The sequence below is a fragment of the Cyprinus carpio genome, chromosome B10 (genome assembly GCF_018340385.1).
Source record: "Cyprinus carpio isolate SPL01 chromosome B10, ASM1834038v1, whole genome shotgun sequence".
In the NCBI taxonomy this organism is placed as follows: domain Eukaryota; kingdom Metazoa; phylum Chordata; class Actinopteri; order Cypriniformes; family Cyprinidae; genus Cyprinus; species Cyprinus carpio.
In genome coordinates, this window is record NC_056606.1 from 3,763,582 (window position 1) to 3,790,036 (window position 26,455).

Below are 26,455 nucleotides of genomic sequence, written 5' to 3' on the forward strand. Positions count from 1 at the left end.
TTAAAACCAGTACAATTCCCATTATACATTATAGTTACATTTAAAATTATTTGATTTTTTATTTTTTATTTTTTTATTTATTTGTTTTTTTCTGTTTTAATTTATTTATTTTTTTTTTGTAGGGATTTAAGAATATTTGTTGGTTTATAGTGTTATTTGTTTATTTATTTTAGGAGTGGCTTTCAATCAAATTATTGCTTTTATTTCACAGTTAGATGGTTTAACTATGGTTAGTATTGCAAAACCTTGGTTAATTTGTGGTTACCATGGTTTAACTATAGTAACAATGTTTGTTTTTTGGTTTAATTTGTAGTAAAATCATGGTTAATTTTCGTAAAGGATAGTATATTGAAATTACTGTATTTCACCGATGAAAATTCGCTGAAAGGTAAATGTGACCGCAACTTAACACTTTACAGAAATGACTCAGGATCGATTTTTTTTTAACAAGTTCACTGAATCCGTCTGAACGAATCGATTCGATGAAATGACTCGAATTCCCAATAAACACCACAACATCGTACAACACGTATTCCCACCCCGAATTTCCCTGAGCTACTACCGCGAAGGCTCAGCTTCTGAGTATTAATTACCTCACGCTGATACTGGACCCGCTTCGCGTGCGTCATAAATATTCATGAACGACTCCTGCGCCATAGTAGGAATGGGTAAATTCGTGTTCCCAGCCCCGCCTCCCACTCATCCCAGCGTCTCTGTGTGTGTGTGTGTTTGAGTGTGTGTGTGTTGTGAGTGTGTGTTTGAGTGTGTGTTTGTTGTGTGTTTGTGTTTGTTTGTCTTCTTGTTTATTCTTTATCGTCTTTTTTCATATCTCTTCTCTAATTCTGTGTGTCAGAAACGCTACAGAAAACGCAGATAATGGAATACCGGTTTTCCCAATCTATTCCCAGTGAACACTGATGGATTAATTCGGGAATAATATACATCCATCGCACGGTAAGTTGTTAGAGGAGGTCGGAGGGGTGAAATGATGAAGCATGTGGTAGTTGCAACCTGCCATTGTCTCGTGCGTCCGGTGATATTTTGTGTCCATTTTACATTTGCTGGCAAGGAAACGGGGACATGTCTTAACACACTCGTTATTTGGATCTCAGAAAGAATTGCGTATAAAAACGTGCTAATAGTCAGTAATCGTAAATCATGTACAGCTTGGGACACCTAGTGAAAGCTACATGTTGGAAACAAGTGATCTTCTCATCCTACAGTCTTGATGGAGCATCTCCGTGATGATTGACAGCTGTCCTCATGGCATGATGCATCAGTGATGGAGAATTGGAATTTGAAAGGCATAAAATGCACTAATAGGGAAGTTGCGAAGATTTTGTGCGCCAGCGAAAGAAAGAAATTATACGATGCGTTTTTACGCGCAAATACGAAGCGGATGATTTGACATTTATCTGGTTTGACCGAATGTCATATGGAGTGCCAGTAATGCTGGACACACAGATGGGTCCACACAGCCTCTGGGCTTAGTTCATAGGAAAATGCATTCGATCAGATACATATCTTGGATAGAAAAGCAGAATTTAGTGATTAATTTAATTGACTGTATCCTGCCGTTTTTTGAAGATCATTTGGGATCTTTTTGCACCAAATCCGGACTGTAGTATATCGTGAAGACATGAACTGGACACACAATGTGGGAACCCCGCAAGTTAGTGGGCCACATATTGCATTGCATGTTTAAAGCATGGTCTCTGGTTGCTGTGGTTACCCAAATTAAGGGTCTGAAACTTAAAAATAAAATTATTTAAAATGATAACAGGTTTGTTTGTATTTTTTAGTCATGCTTGACCTGAAATCACAAAGTCTTATAGCCTAATGCTCAGAAAAAGCTGTCACTGGGGTTGCAACTTTGTACCTTTATTTACACCTAAAGGGTGCATTTTGATACCAAACAAGGTGGTGTTTATTGGATTGGTGAAATATGGGTGTTTTTGTGCATTTGAGCTTGCCATGTGGAGAGAATTTGAATTGGGTATCTGAATGAAGTCTGAGTTGGTTGTTTAACCGAAGTACTTGTGTTTTTTCATCGTTTAATTCTAGAGTGACTAGGAAAGATTTCACTAGAATTATTTATTTAGATTTAGCTAGCTAGATAGAGCAAAAAGTAAGTCAACCATTCTCTTTGATTTTTTTGCCAAGTAGGACATGTTCCTGGATCAGCATCAACATCTTTTGCCATTGCTGTCTGACTAACCCAGCTGTATCTCTAACTATTAGCTGCTCTAAATTCATGGAGAAATAACAGCTTGGTAATAATGCTGTTGATGCTCTGTTGCCAGCCCTAACCCTAAAATCTGATTGGTTGACAGGACTGTTGTTCCTGGACCAACAAGGATGTTGACGAACATACAGTAGCTTGTCGAGGACAAGGAAAAGCCTACGGAGGGATTCATTTAGTAACATCTGTTCATGAGAAGTGAACACATGGCTGATAGATGGATGGTAATCTCACGGTCTGACTGATTCCTGCTCCTGGGTTATTCATGGACGGTTTGAGAAAAAATTACACTTTTCTGTGATAACAGAGCTTATAAATATAATCTGTACTTCCTCTGAGAACCAGTTAAAGCTGTTGTGTGTAATTTCAAACGCTGTTTTTGTTTGAGTGGCCTGACATGTGCAGTTTTGGCATACATTGGTGTGAGTTTGAGTCGGGACTGTAGTGTTTGTTGAATAATGGAAGAATGGTTTCTTATCTTGATTTCTCAGAGATTCAGTTGATGTTGTGATTGAACATAGTCACACAGAGACTGTTAATACTTAAGAAGATGGCAATATTAGCGAGTTTTTGCGTGTTTTAGAGCATTGATTTAGGTTTGCCTTAGTCATGGGAGAAATTGAGGGGAAAAACTGTGATTTCCAGGCCTTGAAAAATAGGAAATTCATTAATGATACACAGATAAAATACCATTCAAAAGTCTGGGGTCAGTAAGATGTTTTACTTTTTCTTTTATTTTCTTTAATATATTTCAAATGTAATTTATTATTGATCAAAGCTGAATTTTCAGCATCAGTCTTCAGTGTCACATGATTTTTCAGAAATCATTCTAATATGCTGATTTTGCTTTTTTCTCTCTCTTTTTAAAATAATGAATAATATATATATATATATATATATATATTATATAAATCGTTTGCAACATTATAAATGTTTTTCTTCACATTTGGTCAATTTAATACATCCTTACTGAATAAAAGGAAAAAAGAAAAAGAAATTGGTAAGGTATATAAAATACATATGTACAGACTACACAAAATATATAGACTGTTGCAAGACAGTTGCATAAACACTGCAAAACAGCACAAAATATTGCGATTCTTGAGAAAAGGTACTGCAAACTCGTTCAGTCAATTTGGAACTGCATAAACCACTTTCCTGAAAATCTGAAGGTAGCAGTTACTATAAAGTGCAGCAGATGTGAGCCGCTGCCATGATTTACTGTATATTAACCTCAGTATCCTGTCCTGTAGGAAAATCTGAGACAAGTGCAATGTTTGAGCACAAATTAACAGGTGATTGTGTTTGCCAAGGGTTTATTTGTCGATTTTCATTTGGAAAGTGTCCTGGCAGTGTTTGAACAGCATGATATAGGCCTGTAGACAAATACTTGATTGTTTAGTTGTAAAAGCGCCATTTAATCGAGAATGCTATGAAGTGTGCCAGGTCAGATATCCATCAGGTGTGAAGTCGGCTGTAATGCTGACCAGAGAGACAGAAAGATGAATAATACTGAGATCCGCTGTGACCCCTTTCATTCTTCTGAAAGTTAAAGCTTTGGTTAATTCTCTAAGGCAGCTAATCGGAAACGCCTCAGTCAAGGTTTTAATTACCCAGCAGTTGAAATGCAAAGGAAAATCATGGTTTCCCTCTAGAACAGCTTTTTGCGGGGCACTGCTGATTTTCCCTGACTGTTAATTGCTGGTGAATTGGAAAGAGGATCTAGTGTGCAGCTCTTGAAGGCTTTGAAGCGAGAATTAGCCACGCGAGACGCTTTGGATTTATGCGTTCGTTCCAGAGAACACATTTAAACTGAACTCTGCTTGACTGCGTTTCATTTCTGTGCTGACATATTTAAAACGGGTTAGATTAATACTTAACCCATCACACAGATAAAAAACTTAATTCGGTGTCACAGTTAATATATGTGAAAGTGCTGTTCCATATACATGTTAAAACTGGTTTTTATGTTTTCTGCTGGAAATGTCAGTGGTTTTGCACGCTGAAAGCTTTCTAGGGAGTTGTGGGTGTTATTGGGGTGACCTGTGTGGTTATAATGTTGATTTGTGGTCACTAGAGTTAGCTAGTTGGTTGCTGCTCGAATGTTCTGTGTAGTTGCTTACTGTAGCGTTATTGTTCTTCTTTCTAGGACAGCTTCTTTTGGTTGAATTTCCGTGTTTAGTAGGGCTGCACAGTATTGGAAAAAACACTGACATTGCAATATTTTGATATACAGTATATAAAAAAAAACAGGAATTCTCACAAAATTACTTGAATATTACGGGGGGGGTCATTCCATGTCAAATCAACCAAATTTCAGGAACTAAAGTCAACAGATTGTACTAATAGACCTACCAATTTCTGTGTAAAAAATAACATCATGATGGCTGGCTGCGCCCGAAAGCTGAAAAATGCTGCTTTCGGAGGATGCATTCTAAGGCGGGAAGCATCAAGGCACGTCTGGATCCAGTGTTAGCTTCCTGTCTCCTGAGATGCCTTCATTTGATCAGTTTTTGAAGCATAAGTCATTGGCTGATAAGGCAGAAAGGCAACAAGTCAGCAGCCTTAGCTTTCGGACGCAGCCGCTGTCTTGTGATATCACCATGACAAAGTGTGAGGGTAAAGTTAGCATAGATGTAAACTGCTATGTTTACATCACATTTCTCCACTGTCGTTTTGATTTTTTAAATAGAAATAAAAACAATTGAAATCAGTTGGATAACTGGCCAATATAAAATAAAAGCACCCTGCTCTGCTCATCCAGCGTGAGCTGCAGAGTTGCACACAGTGCAGCAGGAATCAGGAATCACAGTTCACATGACAAGACCGTGTATATAAGACTAAGACTCCCAATATCAAAGCTTTCTTAGGCTGGGCTGTGTATGAACTGTCTCTTAGCTCTGTATCATCCTTGAAGAAAAATGAGGTCTCTGTTTGTTTGCACTTTTTAATTTGAGAGGGTACTTAGTTTATGGTTGCACTTATTGTTTGCAGTTAATGAGACTAAGAAAAACATGTTTATTTTTGTTATTTGTATTCTTTATTTCAATGATGAATTTGTGGAATGGAGTTCAGCTAGGAGGTCACACACAGCTTCAATCAGAGGTTCTTATAACTCATATAACAGAGCTCATAACTCATATACAGGTCTAAGGTCTTAAGAAACTGTCAAATCATGAGAGGAGCCAGTCAGTTTAGTTTGTGGCAAAACCTATTACAGTGCTTGTATATAATGTTGTATTTTACTGCATATGACTCAATATAGCTGAAATGATTTTCATTTCAATAAAAAATGATTAGTTAAAAAAAATTCAAAATATACATGCAGACTGTTTTTCATGTCTAGCAGACTATTAATTCCAACCTTGTGTCTCGTCTTGTGTCTCGTCACACCTCTAGTGTTCACACTTCAAGACACTACAATAATTTGGGTATATACAGTATACTTTTTACAAGAACCAACTTAAAACACTTTTAGTGACCAGAAAGTGAAACCATTCCATGTTAGTTTCCATAGGTTACATTTCCATTGTTTTTGAGTTGTTCAATTTGACTGTTACATATTAATATATATTTTATTGTGATAATTTCTAAATGATGTATTAAACAAATGAAGGTATGTATAGCAGTAAAATGTCGTACTGCAAAATATAAAATTGACCACTGAATAAAAATAATACAAATTAGATTTTTATAGAATAACTTTAAAATCACTTAAAATGACTCATTTAAATGTGTTCATGTCTTCATTTTTAATCAGTTAAAGCATCTAGTTTTTATTTTGGTGGTTTACACTGTGTTCATTTGCAGCTTGGTTCTTTTGCTTCTCAGAGTTCAGTTCTCAGGAAATGAAGGTGCTTTGAAAAACTAACGGAAAGACTTATCTGTAAACATAACCTTAGCATAGCATCAGCAGCGTATCCTGATGCTATAGGTAGCATTACTGTTTGCCGCAATCAGATCCAACCTTTTTTTCAAAGTATAATCTGTTTTTGACTGGCATGACTGCATGATTAAATTAACAAATGAATGTGGCTGTGGGGCTTGCGCTTAACTGGCTTGGGAGGAAAAATCACATGACAAACATCAAAAATGGCAACTGAGCCAGAGAAATGTTGTTTATCTGGAAAAAAATTAGTGAAACCGATTATCGGAAAATAAAAAAAATCTGGAGTGGTTTATGTGAATTGATTGTTAATTGTTTGGAGGCAGATCTGAATCTGAGCTTGCAGTTGATTTTAAGAAAGGAGCAGGGTTAACGCAGAATAAATGTTTGGAGAAGTCTGGTATACATCACCAGAGAGAAGTCTGTCATTCTATCGGGATGTTGTTATGACATTTTGATTAAACATTACTAGAAAATGAAACATGCATAGACAAATCATACAATGCGATGCATTTAGAATATAATCTGAATTTCCATTTCATAATGAGATTAAGCATAGAGTATCGAGCCCATTATCTTAACAACTAGTGTAATCATTAGTGTCTAAAGGATGCTTTGCATAAGGAACACTATTTGAGTTCCTATAAAGAGTTTCTGTCTATGAAGAGCGTTCCAGTCCAGCTGTAGACAGGAAGGCTGCTTTGTAGGTTTAGCAACAGAGTCTGTGTGCACCAGTTGGTCCTTCATCATTTATCTGAGCTGGGCCTCATGAACCCCCAGTCCATTAGTGGCTTCTGACTGGTATCACATTACACTGATGGCAGTCAGAGAGAGGTTGTGCTGGAGATATGTCACAGCCGTTCCCTCGGGGCAGCGCTTGGATCTCAGGCTCAGATACTCCAGCAGGAGAGATGCTGTCCTGGCTGGGATGGACACAGCCAGAGGGCTTTATCTCTCCTCAAACCTCAACAGTGAATAACCCGACCTGAGTATTTCCCACACATTCATGCATATGTCATGCAAACAGGATATTTTTGTCATGTAGTATTTGGGTATATGCCATATACAGTATTTATGCTTACTGTTTTGCTATTTGTGTGGCCTCTCTGTTTATTTTTCCTCAAAGGACAGAATACACCAAAATAGCTGTTTTATCTACTTTGAGTGCATAATCAATAGAGACCAAGAATATTTTAATAATAATTAAGTGGTGTTTGCTTAGGCAAGCATTACTATTAATATTGCTAATACTTGGGGGTTTTGGAAAATCTCAGACATTTAATAAATGCTTTGGTGCATACAATTCGGCATGGTTTGTCGAGGGTGAGAGGTTCAAATAATAATACTCAGCATTTAGTGTTATGGATGATAAAGCATAAAATCTCATAGTGAAGGAAAAACCCCAAGCGATAGAGACCAGAATATCATCCTTGTAGGTGGACTCTTTTGTCTTTTGGCCAGTAAGCAATGACCTAGAAATGCCCTAACAAACACCCACTATAGCCTAGCATGATGGCAACGCGTTTGGCACAGACAAGTGCAAATCATTTTTCCTTCAGAAACACTTTCCGGTATAGATCCAAACTTAGGCTTTGTGTAATAAGGTTGAAGACTTTCCCACAGTGTTATAACACATTTGATCTAAGTTTAGATTGCTTGTGTCTCTCTGTGTGTGTTTGATTTCTTATCACAGTGTGATGTTGATTAGTTTTCATCTTTTAAAGGGATGCTCCACCCCAAAATGAAAATTTTGTTATTAATCACTTACCCCCATGTCATTCCAAACCTGCAAAAGCTTCGTTCGTCTTTGGAACACAATTTAAGATATTTTGGATGAAAACCTGGAGGCTTGTGACTGTCCCATAGACTGCCAAGTAAAATACACTGTCAAGGTCCAGAAAAGTATGAAAAGCATCGTCAGAATAGTCCATCTGCCATCAGTTGTTCAACCGTAACATTATGAAACAACGACAATACTTTTTGTACGTGAATAAAACAAAAATAATGACTTTATTCAACAATTTGTCTCCTTTTTTGTCTCTCCCCATCACCATAGCGCCATTTTGGAGAATATGAGCTGAAAACAGGCAGCTTATGATCTTCTGTGTCAGCCGCGCCACAAGGATACGATTTCTATGTGTATTAACGCTTTGATAGAAAACAGTGCATGCTTGCAAACTTGCGTGCACATTCGAGTAGGATAAACTTTTTATCCGATAAGAAAAAAATGTGCATAAACTACGATGGAAATATATTTACCAAATAAAATCATCCATGCACAACGAAAAAGTCAAGTGACTTTGCACTATGAGACGGGATAACTTGACTAGCAGCAGACCGATCTCGTTCACAGCATCTATATGTTGTTTTGCTCATTCTGAAAAGCCTAAGCAAAGTCTGTCGTCAAAGTATTTCTGTAGAATTGTCTTACACGACTGCGTTCCCAAACAGCAGCATCCACCTCTGAAAACAATGACTACATTTATTGTGTTTCGTCTGCTCGCTCTGAGACACAAGTAATTTATAATAATTATTATATTCAATTCAGTTCAGTTCAATTCGTTAATTTGTAAAGTGATGCAAATCGTTGCAAAGCACCTTTACAGAAAATGAAAGTTTCTACATTATATTTAGTAATAGCTTATCAGTGGTGACTATCTCAAGTTGATGTCCATATGGCAGAAATGTACAGTAAAAATCAAGCAGTTAGTTTATGTCATGTAATCAAACAGACACTGAACACTATTAACAGCAATGATTGTATGTTGAAATCAAACTTATAGAAAAAATTTGGTAGTTTTGTATTCAGTGGCTTCTCCTAGTTTTCTTAGTGATATTTAGTGCTAGTTTACCAAGAAGTGACGCTTTTGTTCTCTTGGGCTCGTTGGATGGAAACGGTGCCTTATTCGCAAATCTTTGGATGGAAACATAGCTAGTGTCACCTTCCATTTTGTATTCAAGCATATTCCTTCACAAAAAACAAAAACAAAAAAGTAAATCACAAACATTGATAAGCATTCTCTTTTCTTTTTGTATTTTGTTTTATATGCTGCAATGTCATATTATTCCTCCATCTCCTTTAGTCTTCGAGACCAGCCCTGCATGCTTTCTCGAAGCAATAGACCTCCTGGTGAACGGTGTCCCCAGGATTCGCGATCAGAGGCTGGAGTAGACCCTATCCATAACCTGTCAGTAGGTCTTGCTGTAGAGTCCTTAAACCTCTTCTTCGGTGCTCCTCTGTCGTGATGGCCAAGGGCGAGTGCAGCTTGCAGCAGTCTTGGGTAGGTGATAATTCTCCATCTTGAAGATGTGGTCTGTCCAGTGCAGCTGCGTCTTGAACAGCATGGCCTTGATGCTAGTAAGCTCTGCCTGTTCAAAGACTTCAGTGTTAGTAATGAAATCATTCCAGTGAGTATTGGGGGCTTTGTAAGTTGATGATGTAGAGATGTTTTCCAGCTCAGATATACATCCAAGTCAACATATGTAAAGTGCTGCTTTGTTTACATTACATATATGCATATATCTTATATATGCTTGTTTTGGTTTCTCCTTTTAAATGACAAATATAGACTATTGATACCTGCTGATATAGACAGTAAATGTTAACATGCAGGCGCAGATCATGTGCTGGTTGTTTAAGCACAGCTTTTCAGTCCAGGCGCAGCCAATGTGTGGCGAAAACACGGTTGGCTTTTGTTTCCACTAGTTCTTGGAAGTCGACTTTGTGTATCCTGGGCTTAACTTGTTCTTTTTTGAGAGTAATGTCAGACTTGCATGTTACTTTTGACTGTGTGCATGTACTCTCTGAAGAGAAACTCTTAGCGTCTAGTTCTCCTAAAGGTACGTTTTTGATTTTAAGTGGCCATTACAGATCTTCTTTTGAGTCCAGTTAACTGTTTTGACTGAACTTGCAGAACATTTGCTGTCCTGAGTCATAGAAATCCTTGGGATGCTGTTCTGCTTTGAGATCCCTATACCTTAGATGTTTCATGTCCTCTTTGACAGGGTTGTTTCTTCTCTCAAAACCCAAGTATTGTAAAAAGTAGTCGTGTAGCACCATGCTCCAGTCAAAAATGGAGAGATGCTACTTGCTCAGATGACATGTTGTTCAGATTAAAGGCTTTGTAGGACTTTCTTCTTGCTGTCACTGGGTCTTGCTGTAGAAATGATCTGCTCTAAAATGTTCACAGGAAACCATGGACTTCCCTCAAATTCTGCAAGTAACTTGTAGTTTTATGTTCCAGCCAGATATGCCAATAGAGAGGAGAAAGTTCCATAGTACAGCCCTAAGGTTGAAGGTGTTTTTCGCTTTTACCAAGAAACACTTTCTAGAAAGGCAATAAGATGAGAGTTTTTATAGTTACACAAACAATATTCATTCTAATTAATTTAGTTTTAGTTAGATTGCAGCCTAAACTGATATTAAATTGGTGTCTCTGAGGTCAAAGCCGGTTTCAATTAATTTGTACAATCTCACTTGTACGAAAATAACTGTAGGTATAACATCAATGAGCAGAACGTACAAAAACATATGCATGACATTCATATGGATTTGCAAACAATAAACCTTTTTCACAGTCCGCGTGTCGTCACATCCAGCTTCAGCTGGTAGCATAAAAAATTTCCACCTGCATTATTGTCAGTGGGCAAATTAAACTAATTTTGTTGAACTTTACAATAAACATTAGTATTTCGAACAGTCTGTTTAGCCTTAAATGATACCTTACCATATGTGTAATCTTACAGTTTAACGTGAAACATTATGTACTGTAAGCGAGGTGATTGTTAGCATTGGACAGTAACATTATTATTGTTTAGTTTGTACAGTCTTTACCTCCTAGTTAATGTTTTATTTATAGATAGTATAATCTCATCCAATTTTATTGCTCTTTATTGTGATCTTGTTTTTATTCTATTCATGCATTTATTTAATAAAACGGTGCTCTGACTCGGAAGTACACAAACAGTAGGCTTGTACGTGCCCATTTAAAGATGCTGTATGTAAGAATTTGACTCTACTAAAGAATGTTTGCAGATATTTAGGAAACATGCTAAGTTAACATACTTGTTTATCTGAAAAACAATGCTACAGTCAGTTATTCTCCTTTGAAAAAGTGCATTCTGGGCCGGAATGTCGGTGTTTGTTTTGTGAAACCTGCCCACTTCAAGTTTACTCAATTGTATTTTGGCACCCCGGGTTGCCAGTTGGTGGAAAACAGCGTATTTCTTTACATTCATCGTCAAGCGCGTTCCTGTTTGTGTTGTCAATCTGGCAACCTGTGTGTGCATCAAGTCTGACGCAAGTGTTATATAATTAAAAAAAACACTCCAGTATTTTGAATTTGTACTGCAATACCTAGTTCAACCATTCGGTGTCTATCCTACATACAGCACCTTCAAAGGTAGGGTAGGCAATTTCAGAGAGGCTTCCTGAATAATCACTCTCCAAAGACACACCCCCTCCAAAACACATGAGCGCACAAAGGCAGATGGAGGCTAGCGACACGATGAAAGACAGCATTGGTGGAGGTTTAAATGCAAAGCTGTCAGATTACATCATATCTCATTCACCAGTGAGAAAACATTACAGTAAAAAAAGTGCATAATATTAGAATAATAACGCCTTCCTTTCTCGCTCGGTCTGCAGTAGCGTAATTGAATGCGCCGATGACGTGTCATGTCTGTGCGAACAGGGTGCACAGAGGTATACAAATACATATGTTGACAGTCAGGTTCGGACCGAATAATCTGATTGGTCGAAATGTTATGGTCCTATAGGCTTTCAAAGGAGGAATTAATTTTTAGACAAATTAATTGGAAATTAATTTTAAGTTTTAAACTGAATGTGTAACTAACAAAAGATTGTATTTCCCACATAGCAGATTAGCTTTTTATTACATCAAAGTTTAGGCTGTTGATGTAGATGTAAATTCAAGCCATGTGGGATATGTGTTTTTTTTTTGCAGAAGCGGCTGTTTGTATTACCAAAATTCATTATTTTTTTTCACGCCTGTTCTCAGTTTAGCATCTTCGGGTTATAGTTTGTTATGTGATGTTGTTGATGTTTTAAATTTGAATGTGAATGTAAAGGGTGTGAATGTGAGTTGGTGGTGGTAGGGAAGGTATATAAACTACTGTGTATCAGCATAACTGAACATTCTAGACCTTCTAAGATGTAAAGCAATGACCAAGTGTTGGACCTACAGCAGCGTCAGTTTGCGGGAGGTAATGTTGTTTTGATTGATTTTATGTGTTGTGAGTGCATTGTTGTAAGTTTGCTTGAGGTAATAGTGTCATGAATCATTGTCTAGGCTGACAGGGCCCAAATGAAAAGATGTTTAGTAATGATACTGTAGACACAGATGATAGAAACTGCAGATGGAGGAAGACAAGTTACACACTGCTACATTGCTGTGAGGGCCATGACAGGCTTGGAGTGGCAATCACCATATCACTAGGCTTGAATGGAGGAAGACAGTACTTCTACATGACGAGGGCTAGGGGTGTTTTGTATTATGGTCTCTATCGCGGTTACTAGAGATTTTGGACTATGGTCTCCATCGCGGTTACACACTAGTGTGACATTGCTGTGCTACATTGTCATGAAAACATCATTTGCATGCATTTTTAAACAAGTGATTTTATGCCATTGAAATGCAATCAGCAGCTCATTTCGCTATTTGGTATTAAGGTGACTTTTAAGAAAACAGCTTGAATGGTGTAAAACACACTTAATGTGACAGCAGTCAAAATGCCTGTTCTGCATGTAATAGCACAGTATTTTAGGTCCTTAAGTGAATAAGCAATTTCAAGCTCCACATTGAAGAAATGTGCTGTTAACATATGATTACAGTATACAATGTATGTACGCATCTTGGCATTCTCTTTAAGTGACAGCAGTCTATATTCCTGCTGTCTGTCATTCAATGGTTATTCAGTTCTGTATAACAAAATAGAATTTAAACAAGTGATTTTATGCCATTGAAATGCAATCAGCAGCTTATTTGTGTATTTGTTCATTTTTTTGTAATTATTCACAGTATTTTAGGTCTTAAGTGAAAGCATTATATGTGTCAAAATGCGTGTAGCAGTATATTAGATCTGGGAAGTGACAGCAGTCTAATATTCCTGCTGTCTGTCATTCATGTTAATCACTCAACAAAAGAGAAACTCTTGCCTTAATCTCTTGTAACTTTAATAAAAAGAAATATATATTTAATTTCCACACTGAAGAATATGCAGCGTTTTTATACATTTGATTACTTCATACAATGTATGTAGCATTTGTTATTACTTTAGTTTTTTTGTCCTATTGCTTGTAATAGTTTCTTATTCTTATTTACTCTCTGACTTTTTAATGGTCTTCAGCGAGTTTGTATTAGTACTAGTATTTTTTTTTTTTGTGATATTGACACGTGACAAGAATTTAGAAATTTCTATGGCATCAAAACTTTTGATGATATAAAGTCCTTATTTAAAGCAAAAATAACTGTATTGGGATATATATAATTTAAAGTTGTAAATAAAACAAAAATTATCGGAGGTATTTTTTATTAGTAGATAATGTTTATTTCTGTCTGTTTATTTATTTATCCTTTAATTCAGTGTGTTGCTTGTTTTTTTTTGAGTGAAAATTCCTGAGTGAAAATTGTTTCATTGTAAAGCATACACCATTTTAGTCAGTGTACCTTTTAGAATTGCAATGAAAACCAAACTAGTCAACTGTACCAATATACTTACTAAGACCCATATCAAAACCGAAGTCTCATCAGGTGCCACTTATTGGTGTTTTCACTGATATTTTGATATATTCATTCATTTTTTTAATGTGGCTTAACTGTCCAAATACTTTTTGGGCCATTTTTTATGCTGCATGAATAGACTTAAAACTACTCTTTTGTCGAGGTCTGTCACATGCGCCAATTAAGAAAAGATGTGGCAGACTGAACAGCTGCCTCTAACTTTTTTTTTTCTTTTTTTTCTTGTTGTTATCATAGATGAGTTTTGTGATGTTTTGAATTATGATGAATTTTCATGGCATAAATTCACTCTCTGAATGTGTGTGATGTGTATTTGCTTTAGAAAGCATACATAGATAGATGCTCAAATACACAGTCATCATAGAAAACAAATGCTGGTTCCAGTACATTCGCTGAAGAAAGAGTTCGGATTAATTGCGAGCAGTTCCGATTAATTCTGAATCATAGCCACAACAGCTTGCCCCACCAACTAGTTCCTGTAATTTCAAATGAGAGGGAAGTTTACTTTGGGTTGGAGAGGACTGTTAATTTCTGTGCCACAAGTGTCACCAAATGGAATTGGCAAAATAAAAAATGATTTGAAGTTTCCCCAAACAATTCCCTAGTGGTAAGTCAAAAAATCATTCCTCCCCGAAGCTACACCATGTTTTGTGGCATCATGCTGGTTTTGATTGTGCCACAAAGCCACAGTGTTTACACTTTTCTGAGGAATCGACCCAATATGTCTTAGAGAGTAGTTCTTGCTTCTAACTCTGGGGTAGGATAAAATATTTTAACATCATAAAAATTACACACTTCTGCTTAATTGCTGCCCTAGGAGACAGCAAATTTACATAATGAATCTCATGTGTAAAATGTTTCTTGTTGTTTGTGTGTACATTTTGTGTATATGTATGGATGATAAAGGAAAAAGAGAAAAGCAGAAGAAGTGTTTGGGTTTGACCTTATGTTGCTCTTCTGAGAATGCTGCACAGTTAAAGTCTTTTCTTTGTCGTTTTGTCTTTGTTCTGTTTTTTTTTTTCTTTCTTTTTTTCATTTTTTCCTTATTTCAATATTAGGTTCAGGGGTCATAAGTGTTTTTATTGTTTCTTCTGGCTGCTCTTTTCAGATTCTGAAATTTGTTGTGAGCTCCTATTTGTTGTGATATACTGCTTAGGTATTTCAGAAATCATTTAAAGACATTTAACTGAACTCAGTTGTAGCATTTTGTAGCCATGAAACCCAGATTAAGAATTTTCAACTCATGGGTATGTATGTATATATGTATGTACTTTATATATGTATGTATACATGTATTTATGTATTTAGCTAGTTAGTTAGTTAGTTGGTTCCTTTCCCACAACATAAAGGACACAACTTCTGTACATGGTGCCATTCAAGTTGGAATATTAATTTAGTCTCTTAATCTCATTACAGCTGCATTTATTTGAAATATTTGTAAAATTTAAATTTTTTTCTATGTAAATATATTGTAAAATGTAATTTATTCCTGTGATGTAAAGCTGTGTTTTCAGCATCTTTACTCCAGTCTTCAGTGTCACATGATCCTTTAGAAATCATGCTAATATGCTGATTTGCTGCTCAAGAAACATTTCAGGTTATTATCAATGCTGATAACAATTTGATGAATATATATAGTTCAAAAAGAACAGAATTTATTTTAAAAATCTTTTGTAACATTATAAATATCTTTACCGCTTCTTTCAAATGATTCAATGTGTCCTTGCAGAATAAAAGTATTTAAATAAATTGTATTTGAAAGGTAATGTTTGAATTTCGAAGCTGAAAAATGTGACACGAAATACATCACTTTACAAAAGTAACTACTTCTAGTTTTTCTACATTCATTCTCCTGTTTTTCTCCTGTCACTACATTTTATAGAATTGTTGTAAATTTGTAATTGTTGTTAAATGCGCTATTAATTTGACCCACTTCTACTTTCTCTCTTAGATTGCCAACTGTGGAACTTTTACTGAATCGATGCAAAATGGCTTCAGATAATACACACCGTAGTTACTCCATCATACCATGCTTCATATTTGTGGAGGTAAGTTTATTTTTCAGCCAAAACACAATTACCTAGCTGCATTAATTTCACTTCCGTTCACCAGTTATCATGCTGTGCCTTACTCTCTGATATGGCTTTAAGACGTCCTTTCTTTCTGAAACTGGCCGAGTATTTAATTAAAATTTCTGTCAAATCCTGTTTAATCACTGGGAACTGTGTGTAGGCACTTCAAAGCGCTCGTCTCCCTCAGCAAGTCGAGTTGTGCATATCTCTCAGACAGGACTGTTGGGTTTGTGAGATGAACCGCAGTGCCATTTGCCTGAATCTGAGAACAATGGATGCCAGACATCCAGGGCTGTGAGCTGCTGATACTGCGGAGGAGTATTCAGGACATACAGCTTTCTACTTCAGCAGAAATATGCGTTAGCATGGGATCATAAACCATGTCATGGAGTTGTAGCGTCATGGCCAAAGATCTATTTTCTAGCCCTGCAAGTGTTGCGTAATGAACTATTACCACTGTTACCTCTATTACCACTATTAACACAAGAACCGTGATGTCAAAACCGAGATACGTACTGTACCATAATGTTTGTGTACCATTACACCCCTGGTGCCATTTTTAAAAAATGCATAATAGGGGCACTTTAAGACAGGGGTGCCCAACCCTGTTCCTGGAGATCTACCTTCCTGCAGAGTTCAGTCCCAACCCTGATCAAACATACATTGAGATCACGTACAATGCAATGTACATTTTAACGTACATCTTAAAGGTAAACTATCTATTGTTGCTTTCAGTATGGCTTTTAAAGGTCATGGAAAATTATATTCAAACTCACATTAGGCACTTTTAACATCGAATAAAGAACATAATCAGTACCTGAGATTATCACTGTTATAGTTTGCATGTTGTTGCAGCGTCGCAGAAATACTGTAGAAACTGTTTCTAAAATAGAAATGTACTTTCTACAGCCATACTTGTGCCTGTTTTTGATTTTCAGTTGCCTACTGAGTGTGCACTTGAATGACATTTAACTTCCTCCTTTAGTGCCGGTGCTTCTTTTCTTTTGTGACTGTGTACAATAGAGGGATTACACCTTGGCAGCAAAGTGCCAGACCACTTGCCAAATGGTGTAAGAGAGAAGTAAAATGTGTATCTATGCTAGTAGCTTCTCAGTCCGTCTTCAGTTGGGACTTTTCATGCAAACAGAGATAAAACACACTTAAGAACATGCTTGTCACAGAGGTTCCCTTTACAGGGCGAATCCTCTATTCCTCAGTGCTTTCCTCTAAATGGATGTGTGTGAGTGTGTGTGTTTCTTTTGCTTTGCCTCTGGATCTGCTTGGAGCTTTCAAGACACATCAGAGATGGAAACTAGGCCACACGGAAATGATCATGCAGACTAATGCTCGCTTAGTGAAGATGATGAGAAATACAGTCGTGTGCACAGTTTCTTTAGAGAGATTATTCCTGTGAAAAGGCACCCGATCTGAGAAGCGTGTCCAATATGGTGACATATGCCAGCTACCTTTCTCTCCCAGCTCCTGACTGTGCAGGAACTGGATGCTGGCCATCTTCTGATCATGTTGTTCCTGTTTATGTGGTTAATCATTGGGCCTGTTTTTCACTGATCGACAAACAACAAGGCAAAAAAGCGATGAGTAATTGGCTTCTAATATAAGATCTTGTGCCTAGTTTTAAAGTACAAATATTTTGGTATTGTATTTTTGGTTTTAAATTCTTATTAGTGAATTGGTGGCAATCTACACATATCCCTTCACCAGTAATGACAGCCGTATACCTGGAATACACCACAACCATCTGTTGACCTATTTTCACTGTTAGCTCTGATGAAAGTAATATTCATGCATTGCAGACTATAATTATACCATATGCATGATTAGATCAGAGGCAATTTTCTCATCGTTCTGAAAAGCGAGGTGTACGCTGATTGGCCAGCTATCCAGTGCGTTGTGATTGGCTGAATGCCTCAAGTGTGTGATGTGACGCCCCTTACCACAGTGTTCCCAATCCCAGTCCTTACACCCCCCTGCTTTGCATATTTTGCATGTCTCTCTTAGTTAACACACCTGATTCATATAACCAGCTGGTTAGAAGTGAGCTCCGTGCATGAACTGTGTTCCGATTGATATGATCCCTGCACCGTGTTCATTGCTTCCTACTCCCTGACCAGGGGAAATCCATTGAAGTTTACGTCACTTGTGAACATTCGTTCATGAATTTGCGCTGCGCTGCTGCCGTCTTCACACACAGACGAGTGTGATATCCCATACCTCTGTAAAAAAATACAATTTAAATTCACATCTCACATACTTTAATGCCCTTTGAATGGAACATATACACTCGTTTCGAACTGGAATCATGGCGGAATATCCTGTGATGTCCACTTCGCAGGGCACTTACGGTCAAATAGAACAAACGTCGTATGTGATAAGAGATACATACGAAATATGCAGAGCATACCATGTCTGCATTTTTGATCAGAGAAACGACTAACAACAAGCACTAATCTAAACTGCTCAAATCTTGCGGGTGAATCGTAAGTTGCAAATTCTTTAAATCTGAACATACTTACACAGTCTGTGAATCAGAAGCGCCAGACTGTCCTTGCAAAGTTGGAACTCCACTTTATAAAAACAAACACCGGCATTGTAGGCTACTCTCACAGGAAACAGTCCTCATCCTCCGTAAAATGCACAGCACATATCTGAATATTTGGGTTGAATACAGCAGTGTTGTAAATACAACTTAACCGCTGATTTCTAGTTGTGTCCTCATTTGGAAGGTCAAAAAAAGTAGTTTCGCTTTCATAAGGAAACATACAGCATCTCCACGACATGGCGCCGGCGGCAACAGAGAGAATCAAAGTTACTCCTTTCTTTGCGTGAACATTTGGGCGGCATTATGCAAATCTTCTCGCATTGTGACATAGACGTGGGGGTGTGTTAGAATGAGCCATTTTAGGAGGGTGTGGTTGACTGTGATTAGTACTTTTATAAAGAATATCTCATTGGATTTTAGACTTTAGTCTTTGCAACTTTACAGATCATCTTTATACACCAAGAGCTTGTAACACTCCAAAGTGAAAGGAAAAATTGAAATCAACCCTTTAAGCAGTGTTTGTTGAAACTAAATACATAAGTTAAACATTTCGACTGATCTGGTATGAAGGTGATGAGTCTTATTTAAACAGTCTTGAGGCATGGTGAAGATAAACAGCTAAATGTACGAAAAAAAAAATTGTAAGTTCAGTTAAATTCAGTGAACCAGTTCGAACTGTTTCAGTGAATTCATTTGAAACTCATTTGTTCATTGGTCAAAGGTTGTTCATAGTGGCCATGGGGTGTTTTTCCTATATTAAAATGTTTTAACAAAATATGTGTAGACAAATATTGCTGATTATTAGGGATGTAACAACTCACTCAAGTCACAATTCAAGTAACCATTTTGATTTCACGATTCGATTCAAGTCAATTTTTTTGTAAAAATTTTTTATAAAATGAGATTTAAGACAAATTATAAATTAAATGTGTTCTTTTATTATTACTTGTACAAAATGCTGCACGTTTCTTTGTGAAATTGAAATATAACACTATAATAATATACTAATATAGCACTTGCATATTATTGCTCTTTTGTTGGTTTTGATTCTATTGTCCTCATTTGTAAGTCGCTTTGGATAAAAGCGTCTGCTAAATTACAAAATTTAAATAGAATGTAAATGTAAACTAAACTAAATTGAAATTTTAAAACAAGCTCCAAATCAAATAAATAAGTAACACAAATAAAAGAAATGTCTTCATATAAACAAAATAAGGCTTTGTCTGTCATCTTTCCATTTAAAATTAGAGGCAACCACTGCATTTTAATCATGATCCGAACAAAGACGCTGCATACATGCAACATGAGCAGTTTTTAAACTAAATTAGACTGTATAATTTAGAAATTTGAAGCAAAAACAATGATTTGACTACAGTTTTGTGAAGCTATGCATAAAAAATATCTGCATGAAACAGAAACAGCAGACAAGCTGAACAAGACGCAGATTCACTCTCTGCCAGCAGGTGGCGCTTAAAGCGTTTCCTTGGTTTCCGGTGTAAACAAAGCAGCACTGCACTTATGGCAAGATGAAAAGAAAAAATACCATCTTAACTTTTCTAAAGACAGTAAGTTCCACTCAAACATACATTCATATGAACTCCTACCCCTAATTGAATCGCTATTTGTTTAACATTTCTACCAATTTGAATCATCACATATTTTAATCGATTTTCAACCGGCTTGTTAATCGTTACATCCATTCAGATTATTACTATGCCTTTTTGTAGTACATATAAATTAAAATATTTTAATAATCTTTCTTATAGTATAATTTAAAAAATTATACATATATATATATACATATAAATTAAAACATATATATATATTAGCAAATTAGATTTAAACATTATTATCTATATTGCAGTTAATTAATGAATTTAATATTTTTTTTGGCCAGTGCTTTTTTGTACTCAAGATAATTAACTTGGCATTTTTAGAAACTGTGAAAACGTAAATAATAGGGGTGTAACAATACACTTATGTCATGATTCAGTTCAATACACAATACTGATCTCATGATACAATACTCTTATGATACTTTAAACAAAACAAAAATAAAAATAGAATTCAAATGGGAAACATGTAGAATAATAATTTAGAATCCATTTTAATTTGCTTGTGCAACCTGACATTTGGTATTATTGGGACCAACAAATTGTACATTCATACATTATATTCAGCATTATACATAGTACTTTAAATAGTTTACAACATGCAAATAATTATTAACGTGCAATGTTGTGATCAGACCACAAGTAGTCAGTAAGAAATAAGAAATGGGTTCCAAAGCATCTTGTCATTGGAACGCATCACTGAAACCAAATGGAGTTAGCCAGAAACATGTAAACGCTTATCCGCCCTGATACTCAACTAACAAGTGATCAGTGTGGGATTTGTAATGGGAAAGTTCACCAAGAGAAAACAATATCAGAGAAATTGACATTTAACAAGGCAAAATGCAGTTTCATTGTCAAAACTATTTTTGGCTTGCAAATGTTCTCTCCTCACCCACCATTGGCTGGTGAAGGAAAAATTTTATTTTGGACTCTGCCTTAGTGACAGAGCACATTGAACCACCTTCTTGAGATCTGCTCCCGGCAAGCCACCTATTCCCCAATAACATGAGACACAATTAATTATTCATCCTAAAAGTCCCGCCACAAAGTGCTGTGCTCTTGCTCTTCAGCCATCCATTGGGACTTTGAGCTGTGCTTTTGTGTCTCTCAGTCTATAACAGTAGAGGTCTAAGCTGATGTGTGTTATTTTGTTATATTTAGGACATATTTTCATTAATATTTTATTGAAAGCTGTTTCGTCAAGCGACATCCTTCTTCTGACATGTATTAGTTGTAATCTAGGACTGTTGTTGCATGTACAAACTGACTTTCAGATCAAGTGTTCACTTTTCAATGCAAGAAACTAAACATTGTTTGAAAGGCTAACATTGTAGGCCTCAAGGTAGAAAATACACTACAACATTTAAACCTTCACTGACAGGTGAAGTAAGTAACATTGATTCAAGAATGGCAGTTCTTGAATTTCATGTTTTGGAATAATGAAAAATGGGCAAGCGAAAAGATCTTGGGCCCTGTTTATTCTTGGTATTAAAGATGCATCTTTTGGTGATCCAATCACAAATGGGCAATGCTAGGGTCTGAAAAGTTTGTCCACATTCGACTGCTTCCAGAAGTAGTTGAAAAAGCATTCAATTGGATTGCTTTCATAGTGTAGATACACATGTGGTCAAATGCATTCGAACAACCTCCTCTCTGCTTACTGGCTTAATTCTTAAACATTATGGGATGTGTTGTTGAAGCACACTAGTGGGTTGAAACAGTAAAAGTTAAACATTTGCGGGTTGAAACAGTATGTTCAATGTGTTGCCTTGGCCTACAAAGTGCCCAGATCTCAGTTTGATTGAGCATCTATGGGTTTCGCTGGGCCAACACATCCAATCCATGGAGTCCCAGAGACCACAGGACACATTCAGAGATCTTGTGGAGTCTAGCGCAGGTGGTTTTAATGTTGTGGCTGATCAGTGAAGACTACCCAGGAAACTTTGGAAGTCAGCAGAAATCTGCAGTCTGGCTTAAATGTTCCCCCTAGTGAACACACTTGTACCTGCCAACGCCAACACGCAAGCCAACCTCAGCCAGAGACAGATTTAGTCCTTGGATGGCTCACCTGAAGACATTTAGTCTACTGTTTCAACATGAACCGAATGTATTGTGCTGTCAGTTGATACTCGATTGCGTATAAGATTTCAAATGCATTGCATCACAACCAGTCAGAAGATGCAAGAATGATAACTGAGTCTCTTTTCTTTAAACCTTGCAAAAAAATCGGTGATCACAGATGCTCCACAAGACAGTTTGACAGTATGTTCATGGAAGAGCGTAGTGAAACTGCTCAAATCCAGGTGTACAAACATGATTGACGCATGCACTAGAAACTCTTGGCAGGACTGAGAGCCAACAAATCTGAATACTGAACACAGCAAATGCTTTAAGTGATGTCTGTCTAGTTATTTGTAGGAGAGTTTAGGATAGGCCCACTGGTGAATTCTTTCGAGAAGATCTAATTAACCTATTAAAATAAATGAGCTGAATAAAATATGACCGAGTTAACAGCTCTCTCTTTTCACAAGCTCACAGTAAGCCCTGAAACATTCAATTAAAAATTAAAAGAAGTTTTGAGGGTAACGCATTATGTAACTTGAGTTACATAATCAGATTACATTTTCAAGTAACTAGTAGAGTAACACGTTATTTTAAAAATTGCAAGAAAATTGTTGTGTGGAGTTGTGGGCGCAGTGTGAACATGATGTTACTGTAGTTCTAGACTATACTGTATGTGATTGTGCGTTTACTCCTCTCACTCGACAAAAAACAGACGTAGTTTTCCTTAAAATAATAAAACTGTGAAATGAAAACTCAGAATATGACACAAACCTGCAATAATTAAAGGGCTAGTTCCTCTAAGCATGTGAACCTTTTCATCTTTTTTATATTTGAAGTCTGGTCACATTAGTTAGTCAGTAGGCCATGTCTGTATGAATACCAAATTGTTTGTGAACTCCTTCTGATGTTTATTTTATAAGAACAAATCTTTATGCAAATGCCTTTTCTTTTCTTTTCTTTTCATTTGCTTAAATTTGCAATCAGCAAGAGCTATTTCAATCAACTACACAATTAACCCAAATATAATTTTAATACGAACACAGCTTCTGCTTCCATTGCAGTAAGAAAACCATGTTCAGAAAACATGTATTGACGTGTTCTTTTAAATTCAGAAGTAGAAGATGATCAATTATTATGAAATCTGCATAAACTCAGAAGGCGCCTCATTTCATCATGCAGTGCAGAGCGCACTGTAAACTATTTTTACAGCACGCTTTCCGAAAATAGAGTGAACCATCTACTGGTGTAATTCGTTTGATTCAGCAGTGAACAGAATGATGAATCATGGTTGTGAGAAGTCGTTCATCATGTGCGCTCAGGGCTGTGTCCCCGTGTAAGTTGGCCGAGCTCTCGTGTTTATGATGTATATAGCCTGTTATGATTGATTCTGCTTGTCTGGAACAGCTGTAGCATTACCCTTCCGTTTAGTTTTAGATCTGATCTGCTCTGGATGGACATGTGGCTGATGGGATGTGCTTGCTTATGTATGAGGGATTATGGGGAAATGGGATTTTTACAGTACGTTTTTCTGAAGGAAATGTTAGTGGCACTGACAAATCTCTCTTCCACTTTGCTTGGGTGTTCGGAGTGGTGTTTAGTGTAATGTGAGCTGGTTGCTTAGGAGTTTGGGTGTTTTTTTTGCAGGTCCAATCAAAAGCCAAACCAATCCAGTGATATTCTGGTCTATTAAAGAAATAGTTCACCCCCAAATTAATTTACTCCCCCTTATGTCATACCAAACCTGTATTTCTATGGAACACATAATGAAAGGGAGTCTGGTCCAGTGTTGCTTGGATCCTCAACATTTGTGTTCCTCAGAAGAAATAAATACTGTACTTGCAAGTTTGGAACAATATGAGGGTAAGTAAAAGATGACTGAATTTTCATTTTTTAGCAAAATAAGCTCTGGTTCTTCATTCAGGGTAAGTCAAGGGGATTTGTTTTATGATGTACGCCCTTGAAACCACTGAGAAGAGTAATACATGTCTTCCAGGGTTGGGAGGGGTACTTTTAAAATGTATTCCGTTACAGTTACAAATTACTTAATTAATTAGTAATGATATTCAATAACGTAACAAGTACCACAATATAAAAGTAATGTAATCAGTTACTTTTTTATTTAACTAGTTTACTATGTAAAAAGTTAAAAAAAGCAATATTAAGTTACTTTTCTTTAAAAAAAATATTTAAGTACTTTTCTTTAACTATGATTAAAAATGGTCTTGTTTCACTATCTAGATATTACAGCAATATATTTATATAAAAGGCTATGCAGACATATAGTGGGTATACAGTTTAGTATTATAGTTTTATTTTCTTTCTGTTTTTAATTTCTTTAAGATGTACAAGTAAAAATAAATATAGTTTATACACAACATTAAAAAATTTACACCATAAAATTTACCATATACATGTTGAAATGCATGTGAAATGCTATGATCTTTCTTTATTTTATTGACTGATCTGGGGTTGTGGGGACTCTCATGTTAATTTCTCAATTTTCAGGCTCATTTTTGCTAGAAAACAGCAGTCATGCATTGCACACCATGGAATTTTAAATCACTAACAAACACTAAATGTCGGACTCTTACCTGCAGATGTTCAAGTTGGTTGAGTAGCCTTTGTTAAAGCAAGAGTCTTTATGCACAGCTTACGCGCTACAGCTATGTTATTTCTTTTATCCTCTTTAAAAACAAAATAACTATGAAATTTCCAGACCTGAAAATGACAAATACAATAGAATAAAAATATACAAATGAAACAAATTGTGCTTTAATATTTTTTTTTATTATGCAAGTCTCAAGCAGTTTACAGCCCACTGCAGAAATGAATAACCAAATGTAAAATAAAACAGCAGTCTTCACTGTAAGAAACTTTTTTTGTTTCATCAATCTTCAAAATAAGATTCATTTTTTTGTTTTTTGTTATTCTTTGAATTTTTTTTTTGTTTGTCTTTTGTTATTTGATTAATAAGCACACAGTCGCAGCAGGAAAATAGCCCGCTGTCACTTTAAAGGAAAACGCTACTGTTTTTCCATATTCCACTATGTTCTTCCCTCAACTTGGACGAGTTGTCTTCCGTCTCAGTGCGTGCACTTGATCTCTGTAGCACATGGTGCCACTATGCTAGCGTTTAGCTTAGCACCATTCATTCCTTAGGATCCAAACAGGGATGAATTTAGAAGCCACCAAACACTTCCATGTTTTCCCTATTTAAAGATGGTTACTGTACATGAGTAGTTATACGAGTAAGTATGGTGACACAAAATAAAACGTAGTGATTTTCTAAGCAGATAAAAATGATAACTATAATGTATGGCGGAAAAGCACTTTGCAGCACTTCAACGTTCTCTTTCACGCTTTTAAAAACATGAATAAATATACTTCGATAAATCAAGCATGTCCCATTTTGCAAATTGTCATGTTACATGAATTTAATGATTTGCACGTGAAATTCAGCTTTTATGGAGGAACGAAAGCACAGCGCTGCAAAAGGGGGTGGAATGGAGCGCAATAATTGTTTTATCTCGATTATTGTATTTTCACAATCGCTGAAGGCCAAAATCGAAATCAAAACGATTAATTGCACAGCCCTACTGTATACACACGTAAATACAATTAAATATTTTCAACATATATGCAGTATGTGTCTCTTTATATATATATATATATATATTCTAATATATATATATATATATATATATGTATATATATATATGTATATACAGTACAGGTCAAAAGTTTGGAAACATTACTATTTTTAATGTTTTTGAAAGAAGTTTCATTCTGCTCATCAAGCCTGCATTTATTTGATCAAAAATACAGAAAAAAAATGTAATATTGTGATATATTATTACAATTTAAAATAATTGTTTTTAAATTTATTATACTTTAAATTATCATTTATTTCTGTGATGCAAAGCTGAATTTTTAGGATCATTATCACATGATCCTTTAGAAATCATTCTAATATGATGATTCATTATCAAAGTTGGAAACAGTTCTGCTGCTTAATATTTTTTTTTAGAACATGTGATACTTTTTTAGGATACTTTGATGAATAAAAAAAAAAAAAAAAAAAGAAGAAGAAGATATGTTTTTAAAATATAAATATTTTGTAATAACAATATACACTACTGGTCAGTAATTTGGGGTCAGTAATTTCTTTTTCTTTCTTTTTTTTAAATAAAATCAATACTTTTAGACAGCAAGGATGTTAAATTGATAAAAAGTGATAGTAAAGAAAATATATTAT

General features: G+C 35.9%; 1 protein-coding gene across 2 annotated transcripts in view; it reads left to right on the top strand.

Annotated features, from left to right (window-relative positions):
• Positions 1-850: 850 nt before the first annotated feature.
• LOC109052685 (phospholipid phosphatase-related protein type 1) overlaps positions 851-26,455 on the top strand; it is a 43,201-nt gene continuing 17,596 nt past the window's right edge. The window contains exons 1-2 of one of the 2 annotated variants that reach the window (XM_042732154.1): positions 851-954; positions 15,840-15,936. In XM_042732154.1, coding sequence (XP_042588088.1) covers positions 15,877-15,936 — 60 coding nt within the window. In that variant the 5' untranslated portion in view covers positions 851-954; positions 15,840-15,876. Of the gene's footprint in view, positions 955-9,252; positions 9,410-15,839; positions 15,937-26,455 lie in introns of those variants that run through there. The other variant, XM_042732155.1, reaches the window with a different exon arrangement.